The sequence below is a fragment of the Lepeophtheirus salmonis genome, chromosome 7, assembly GCF_016086655.4.
Source record: "Lepeophtheirus salmonis chromosome 7, UVic_Lsal_1.4, whole genome shotgun sequence".
NCBI classification, from domain to species: domain Eukaryota; kingdom Metazoa; phylum Arthropoda; class Copepoda; order Siphonostomatoida; family Caligidae; genus Lepeophtheirus; species Lepeophtheirus salmonis.
Genome location: NC_052137.2, coordinates 41,426,834 through 41,436,195, shown reverse-complemented (window position 1 = coordinate 41,436,195; position 9,362 = coordinate 41,426,834). Strand labels below are relative to the sequence as shown.

Sequence of the window (9,362 nt, the reverse complement as noted above, 5' to 3'; positions counted from 1 at the left end):
CTTCTTCTAAAATTAAGTTTAGCAGAGCACCTCATTTTTGATGACAAAAATTTAGAACATGCTTTTCAAAAATCATATTTTAAATTTGCGAACGAGAAAAAAGGTCCAGCCCATTCATCTTTGGCACAGGGTCTGCTGTAGCTGAAACTTGCCCTCTAAAGGAAGGTTTAAAAAAATATATCGTTTTTACCGAAGGAGAAAAAGAATCGAATGAGCAGTATAAAAATGGGGAAAAGCTCTTTTCTCCTGTCACCAAGACTGGAGTGGAACAAAGTAACGAACAATTGTGAAATTCCTTATAAAAAGGAGCTACTAGAAATTATCTTAGTAATATAAAAAAATACAATATACTGGCGTCTAGATCCAGGTCTGGATCTAATACAAACCTTCCCCAAACACCCCAATATAACCACCTACGCAATATAAAAAGTTGGACCATATCCATCTTAACATTAAATGTGAACTCCTTACAAAAATTTAAGCCGTAAATATACAGTCATTAGTCATATTATTTTTTTTTTTTTTTCCGGATATTGTAATACTCAGTGACACTATATATAATTTTCAAAACCATTTTTCAATCCCACAAGATTATATCTTGTTTTCTTCTGATGATTCAACAGACTCAAATCCAAAACGTGGAGTTACCTTACTTATAAATTCGAGCTTTAATCCCAAAATTCCCAACATAATTATTAGAAATATGTTCAATATGTTCCTCCTTCAACCACAATGAAGATACAAACAAATACTAACTTATCGTCCTAATTCCATTTTTTAATTCGTATTCAATATAACTTCTCTATTTTTCCATTAGTACTCCTTACCTTAAAAAATAAACTTTAAGATACGGGAATCGATATTGTTTTATGAAAAAAATCAACTTATTTGCAAAAAAAAAAAAAAACTTGCTCTGCAGAGTCCAGGAATTTTATCATATCAAAATGAAACATACTTGTAGGTACGTAACTCGGAATTCTAAACCACTTTTATTTTTTGTGTAAAATCTGCATCTGTCTCTGTTTTTGAAATAAATAACTTACTATTTGGGGACATATATCAACTGATACCACCTATATTAATAAGCAAACAAACAGCTAGAATTGAACTGTATGATTTTCTTCAAGTCTAAAAATATTTTCTCAATTTAATCAGAAACTTAACGTGACTCTGTAGAATTTGGAGACAACCCTTTGTAACTTTATATATGGGAATTAATGAAAATGATTAACTTTGTTAGGCAGAAGGCGGCATTAGGAAGTACATTATTACTTTACGTATCATACAGGGGAAAAAAACTATAAGAAAAAAAAATATGATGAATCAAGATCACTCATATTCTACATTAATAATTATCATTCATTAAAATATTAATAATTTGTGTATTAATCGCATTGAGATCATTCAACAGTTTGCAGGTCATCCTCTGCCCGTTCGTGATTGTTATCAAAGTATTTTTACTATTTTAAATAATTATGAGAATCATAAAATTTTTGATATAGCTATGTATGAACAATTTTCTATTATCTCATGTTCATATTTGCTGTTAATGTAGAAAATATATTGAATTTACAAAGTTAATAGAAAATAGATATGCAAAAAAGTTTTTTACTTTATTTTTTACCTTTTTATTTGAAATAGATTTATTAATATAGGTTAATTTTTTGAATGTTAAAAAACTTCCCGCTTTTTTCTCTCTTTTGAGCTAAACACCTGCAAGATTTTATACAGTACTCCCTGTATATTAAACTCCATTTTTTTCTTAATACTGTATTAGTATATGAATCAGGTAGTATTATATATGTACAATGTACCCTGTAACGTGTTTTAATTCATAAATATATACATAAATCATATTTTACATTGTATCTCACTCTTAAATTGAATCAATGTTACTTTTTAAATGTTCTTTCAACACAATTTGAAAGACATTTGTAAAATAACAAATGTTTCACTCAATTCAGTCAAATTGTGTCAACTCACTGATTACTCAAATTATAATTCATGGTCACATTATAAAATTCCCTAATTGCCTTAATGGAACATCCTTCTAGATGGAAGGAAGCAAGGATTGATGTTACATAAAAACCTGGGAGTTCAAGTTTGTTTAAATTTAAATTAGATATATTCATTCTGGGTTCTTTTTATATAACATAAATCATATATCAAATCTATATCCTCATGCATAACGTCACCCCGTGTATTAATGAACAAAAGTGTTCAACGACATTTGAATTAGTGGTAGTTTATCATCAAAGAGCATATTGAATAACATACAGGTGGTCCATTGAAATCTGAACAATTACTAATTCAATAATTAATTAAGATTGAGTGATTGAAATAAATTCACATTTCTATCTATTAAATCATAATTAATTATTGTAATAGTATTAGTAATTAGTATTACATACAAGTCGATAAAATTACACTTGAACATGATTGACGACATTACATTCGTGCATTCCAAGCAGTTGGGCGTCTATAGGACCACTGTCTAACGCCGTTAGTAAGTCCGAAACGTTATAGAGGAAGAAGGTCTCTGTCAAAATGGCCAGACTGGATCTGGAAGAGTTAAACAAAACAGACCAAGCCAATTGCCTCAAGTCCATGAGGGCCATACAAGAGAACTCGTTATTTCTCACCAAACCTTCCAAAGAGCTATCATAAAAGTTGGTGGAAAGAGCCTTGTGAGGTTGGAGAGGCCACTTTTGACAGAAACAATGAAAGAACCCAATCTCCTCTGTTGAATAACTCTTGAATTAGTGTTAAATGAGTATTATGAGTTGTTTTAATCTAATTTTTGACACTTTTGCCCACCTGATGCCACCCTCCTTGACTCCAACTTTTAGGTGCATGTCGAGGTGAAGGCCTGTAGTATACGTCATCCAAACACCGAGGCATTCAAGGGCATTATAACTCAGAACTGGGACGCCATGACAGAGGACTACATCTGCTGTGGGTTCCAGGTCTTCCCCCACCTGTAAGCTATCATTGCCGCTAAGGGCAGGTACATTAATGATTAACAAAGCTCAGACAGAGATCTATTTATAGCATTAATTTTGTTGAAATTCTATTTTCAATTAATTAATTATATCATGTTGAAGTTTCAAATTTAAAGGGCTCAGATTTTAATGGACCACTCGGTATTATAGTTACTGGAGTCCAAGTCTATAACAAAAAGGATATCTTGCTGTTTATGGACTAGTGTGATCGCACAGAAGACAGAATTATGGAGGAACTTGCTAGAAAAATGGAGGTACAAGCTGGCAAGGAAAATCAAAGTCTACCTTCAAAGAATTGAGCGTGTAAAGTGTAAGGCGAAATTTCATTTAAGGAACCGGAACCATACAGAGGAAACATGGATTTAAATGAGTTTGTTGAATGGAAACTCAGTTTTGAAGACTACAAACAATTAGCAGGAGTTGATCGGTACTATCACGCAAAACAACTATTGAATAGAAGATTCTTCATGGATATAGAAATGAAGAAAAAATTAAGAGTTTCAATTTTTATTAAAGAATTAAGGAATTACTTTTGTTCTCAATAGACCATAATTCATGAAAAATTTCAATTCCACTAATTACGTGGAAATATGTGGAAGTAACTCGAATTACTAATCCAGCTGAATTAAATAAACAATGTAGAACTAAGGACTGTTTAGTAGAGAAAATCAAGGTTAAGTTGATCGTCAGTCTCGGGGATGAAAAAACAAGGGAAAAGCTTATGGCCATAGAAGAAAAAAGGGTATATATTAAATTTGTACAATAGAATTGGAAGCTCTTTTGAAGTTAAGATGTAATCCAGCCTTCTTTGGAATATTTTTTGTGACTGAAAACTCCCTGAAAAGTAATTGATGTTTAATTTGGATTGTGGATTTAGCCAATATCACCAAATGACAACATATTATCTTTTTTTTTTACTTCCTGTTTGCTTTGTATGTTTTTTGAATCTTCTTATTATTGAGCAGTTTTTTTTTGGATCCCTCATAATAAATAAATCTCCTGCTCATATGCATACTTTAACGTGTGACAAAAACTATATTCCATTGGCAATTTTCCCAAGGAAAGTTTTCCTACTATCATATATTAATGATATTATTTTTGGCTAAGGATGTACAGTATTTAAAACGTAAGTCTTTAATATCGAAGAAAGAGAGTGGCCGTGTGGATGATCAAAAATATTATAGAAATAGAGTAAGCTTTTCTTTAAAGAAGAAAAAAATATCTGTTGTCTAAGAAAAAACCATCAGAAGGATTATGGAAAAGTTTATTAAAACTTTTTTAAAGAAAGATTAGTCTAAAAATAAGATGTTATATGTAAAAAAGAAATAAAAAAATAGTTAAAAAATAGAAAATAAAGAGAAATTCGAATATATTTGAATTAATTTATGTACTCTGACGTTCCAAGTCCTTCGTGTTTCTGAAAGATACATACAGGGTTGTCCAGATAAATTTCGGAAATATTTAAAGATTTGCATATAACCATCAAACCAGATGGGGTAGAATCATATTTCTTTAATTATTTGAAAGCTAAATTTAATGAATTTCAATTATTTATAATCAGATCCACCTCTGATTGATAACCTGGGCCACAGGGGGCCGGAAGCTTTGGCAGTCCGGGGGACCTTGTGCAAATCCAGCTTTGTCATTGTACTGGTTTTTCACTTGTTATTCACATTCCCTGAATAGGTGAAGGAGCCCAAAGAAGAAATTACTCTTTCCAACACGACAGTGCACTGGCCCACAAGACCAAAAAGTGCAAGAGGGCATGGCCAGAACATGTCTTTACTTTTGGAGCCTATATTGTTAGCTTTGATACAGCCTTGACCAGAACCATACGATTTATATCTCTGGGAGGGGTCATACATGAGGCTTGTGTATCATTTGTATGCTGAAGCCTTGAAGAAGTCCATTGTCAATATAATACCTAATATGAATCCCATATTTCTACCCATTTAGTTTCTTCGTTATAAGCCCTATAAGATTTTCCCAATGTATCTTGACCACCAAATTTTGGACTACGTTCCAAGTTAACAGAAGCACCACAAAATCCCATCTATGGAATTATTAAATAAATGACAAGATGCCATCAGTAAAAGCTGTTTGTAATACGTTATTGATTAAGATGTCAAAAAATTCGACAAACTGTATACTTATATGTTCCCTCCACAAGAAATAAACAATAATGATAGCAACTTTGGAAAGTAAGATAATAAATCTCGTCTTATATCATATTTTTTTACAAATCTATCCATAAATGCCAAAGGTATCTATTTAAATAAAAAGCAAAAACAGTAAATTCTGATTAAAGACAAATTGACTAACTCAATGAATGACTAAAAAACTACGAATATTTTTTTCCAACATCAATATTTTAACAATAAAAATCAATTGTATGATCAGCATTCTGGCATATTATTACCCACAACTCTAAAACAGGATATCAATAATGTTCGAAGCTTTTTAATGAATCCTAATGCGATACATTCATCTGAAACCTATTTTATCATATACCTATATTTGCGGTAATTACTATTCTTGTAATATTATATTATTTTAAAAACAAGTGTAAAAACTTCTCACAATGAAGATTAACAGTATATATATTAGTGTTGAATGTCTGTTATAGCATCATTAGTGAATAAACATGGCAAAATTGTTCATAGCAATTGTATTCTTCCAAATCTTCTTCACAATTTGTTTGAGTGAGGAAAATGTTTCTGGCGAGAGCAGCTGTAGAATGCTGGTAGATGCTTACGATAGAGCCGTTATTTATTCGAGGAACTTTGTTGGAGGACGAAGTAATCGATGGCCCAATGGAATTGTCCCATACACAATCAGCTCAGACTTCTCTTCAAGCCAACAACAAACGATCATGGATGCTATTAATCACATTTCAGATCGAACTTGTATCACATTTGTAGAAAAAACAAATGAAGCAAATTATGTAGATATCTTCACTGGTGGAAAGGGATGCTACGCAAATCTTGGCTACAATAGCAGGAGAGCAAGAAGTCAAGTTCATTTACAGTCCAATGGCTGTGTGGTGCGACGATTTTCATTTTGTAAAAATTTTTTGTATTATTGACAATTTTTTTGATAGGCATTGGGCGTTATTATTCATGAATTGCTCCACATCCTTGGATTTTCTCATGAACAAACAAGATCTGATCGAGACCAGTATGTTGAAATTAAGTGGGAAAATATACAAAGTGGAACCCACAGTAACTTTTGGAGAGCTCTTGGGGAGAATGAACCTGCTACTATTCCATACTGTGGAAATGTAGGCATTGATCAATATGACAATTGTTATGCTGGATTTAGAGCATCAAGCTTTGGATTGGACTACGATTATGGATCCATCATGCACTACGGACTTAAATAGTTAGTATCACTTTTGAAGCTTATATAGTCGATCACATTATTTTTTTAATATTATTTATTTACCTAGCTTTTCAATTAATGGTCAAAACACTATTACATTGAAAAAGTCCACAACCGCTCAAATTCCTAACAGAAGTGGAATGAGTGGTTTGGATGTTCAAAAGACGAAAGTAGCCTATGAATGCCAAGATGCTACAACACCTTCTACAACAACTCCAGCTCCTACAACCACAACTCCAGCTCCTACAACCACAACTCCAGCCCCTACAACCACAACTCCAGCCCCCACAACCACAACTCCAGCCCCTACAACCACAACTCCAGCCCCCACAACCCCATTTCCAGCATCTTCAACTTCTAAACGTGAGTACTATTTCCCATTTTTTTCAATAATTAATGAGGTTTTTTTTTAATTTGCAGCTTGTTTTGACACATATAATTATTGTAGCAACTACAAGCATTTGTGTGGAATAAGCCAATACATCAAGAAACATTGTAAAAAGACTTGTTTCAATTGTGGTATGTAATGTATTATTTCACTTTATATTTATTAGACTTCATACCCTTGACTTTTATTATTTAGTTTGTGAGAATGATCATGGTGATGTTGCTTGCAGTCAACTTAGAGGATACTGCCGATATGGTTTCATCCAGAGTTTTTGTCAAAAAACATGTAACAGGTGTTAATTCTAAATGTATTTTCCTTTGTTTTGTCAATTTTTGATATTACCAAATAATTAAATAGTCACAGCAGCATCATTGAATAGTTTCATATTTATTTACTAAGGTTCCAATGGTGCATTACATTTAATTGTAATATATTGATACTAGGGATCATTGTCTGTATTTCTGAGATGAGGGATCTCGAGGTTGGAAAACTCTTGCCCATCACATTTAAAAAAAGCATACTACCTATTTCCATTTATCAATTCAATTCAATATTAAACAAGGTCGGTTGATTGGGGGGTCCAATGGGTGTATTTTAGTTTACGGTTTAAAACTTTTGAGTATCCAAAGTTATAACATTTTCTTTTAAATACATTAATATCAACATCATCACTTTATGTAGAGTAGGATAGACCGTGGAAAGATGAAACACCTCTTACTTAATTACTTGGAGATACTTCCAATTAGACAGATCAAAATTTTACACAAACCATTTTCTTAGCAATAGCCAAACGAGTTATAATATATTAATGATACGTACTTTTGTTATAATCTTCATTTGAATGTAAATTTTCCTGTCCCCCCTACGATCAAGTTATCAAATTGAACTTAAGCTGTATTTGGCACTTATTATCATATTTGTGGAGCTGAGATCAAATACAAAAAAAAAAATTGTGCTATGCACCTTGATAAAATTTAAGTATAATTAAAACACTTACAGATGTGAAGCTGAGATCAAATACAAAAAAAAAAAAAATATCTAGGGTTTAAAAAAAATTATTCTAAATGGGATGTGCTATGCACCTTGATAAAATTTAAGTAGATATCATTCAGATATCAGATATCATTTATATAGGTTTCTGGCTAATTTGGCATTATTCAATTAATGACAAGTATTTCTGATTGGTTAGATACTAGGTTTTACATACTATGAATAAGCAATGGAATGTGTAAAAGGACTTTAAACGAGTCATATACTCTCTAAATAGGTAGTACTTACTGTGCAGTTTTCTATGACACTATTTGACATTTTTCAAGAAACATTTATGTGATTCAGTTACATTTTTATAAAAGCTATTTGAAAAAAGGGCTACCTATTAAGTAAATTTATGATGTCTTTATGTATTTATAATGTACAAGGGTAACAAATTACAAGATTATATATTTTTTTTTTTTTCGGGGGGCGGGCATTGCTTTTAGAATTTTTTTGAAACAAAATCAAAAATTCCATAGCTATTCACAAAAAAAAAATATAAATATGCACTTTTGTTCCAAAAATCAATTTTTTTGTAAAAAAATTTCAAAAATCCAAAGCTATTAAGAGAAAATTAATAATTTGAAATTTAAAAAAAAAATTTATACTTATTCAGAGAAAATTAAATTTTTTTGTAAAACAAATTACAAAAATCCACAGTTATTCAGAAAAAATTAAATTTTTTGGAGAAGAATTTCAAAAATCAAAAAATTAAATTTGTACTTTGCTACATAATTTGCCCGAATGACGAATAAAATTTCTCGAAAAAAGCAACAATTCTGTAATTTGGGAGGGGCTGCAGCCCTGTTAGACATTCCCTACGGAGAATCATATAAAAAATAAAGTTTATAAGAAGACATTGAAAAAAATAATTATGTATTATAGGATATTAGAAGGGGTCCTTGATACTCAGGCTAGCGGCGGTGATGGATTTTGATCCCCCATGCGGAGAACAAGTTAACTAGCGCAACCCCTGGGCCGGAGAGTATTATAATATATTCGAAGGGGGCCTTGATACTCTTGATATCAGAGGCGATGGGTTTTGTTTCCCTGCAAAACCTGTTGCCCGACGTATATGTTGCAAAATCAAATGTAACAATTTCCTATCAAACTATAAATAGATTCTAAGAATTACTAATTACAGCATAAATTTCAATTAAAATGCACTAGATCACGGAGGTCTATCCTTTTAATATAATGGGCTGCATTGCCACTTGAAATATTTAATGGGCCGAAGAACCTTTTAAGATAAATTTCACCAAAAATGGCTATATAAAACAAAACTACTAAATACAAATTTATTCCAATTGTAGACCAAATATAAATAAAAACCAAATTAAATTTTTCAATGCCAAGCCTCTTTAAGAAGTTTAACTGGCAACCCCGTTAGAGTCTCAGAAAATCCGAGACTCTATCAAATATTTTTTAATGTTTGTACGTATTATGAGCGTATTATGACGTAGACTAACGAGCATTCTCCCTGTCGACGAAAAAGGGCTACCCAAACTCCAGCAAGGCTAGCTTCGCCGACGATCCCACAGCAGGGAGGTCACGTGATC

The 9,362-nt window shown here is 31.8% G+C and overlaps 1 protein-coding gene across 1 annotated transcript; it reads left to right on the top strand.

Annotated features, from left to right (window-relative positions):
- Positions 1–4,102: 4,102 nt before the first annotated feature.
- LOC121122050 (astacin-like metalloprotease toxin 3) lies at positions 4,103–7,142 on the top strand. The gene is made up of 5 exons (XM_040717059.2): positions 4,103–6,045; positions 6,103–6,383; positions 6,451–6,746; positions 6,804–6,902; positions 6,967–7,142. Exons 1-5 carry the CDS (start codon positions 5,647–5,649, stop codon positions 7,068–7,070), a joined length of 1,179 nt encoding a protein of 392 aa, XP_040572993.1. The 5' UTR covers positions 4,103–5,646; the 3' UTR covers positions 7,071–7,142.
- Positions 7,143–9,362: the final 2,220 nt, after the last annotated feature.

What these genes read in the sequence shown, in the direction of transcription:
- LOC121122050 (XM_040717059.2), top strand. Translation starts at nt 5,647, where the DNA reads ATGGCAAAATTGTTCATAGCAATTGTATTCTTCCAAATCTTCTTCACA. An exon ending in TACAGTCCAATGGCTGTGTG is followed by an intron (nt 6,046 to 6,102) that starts GTGCGACGATTT and finishes TTTTTTTGATAG; the next exon opens with GCATTGGGCGTTATTATTCA. An exon ending in AGCATCTTCAACTTCTAAAC is followed by an intron (nt 6,747 to 6,803) that starts GTGAGTACTATT and finishes TTTAATTTGCAG; the next exon opens with CTTGTTTTGACACATATAAT.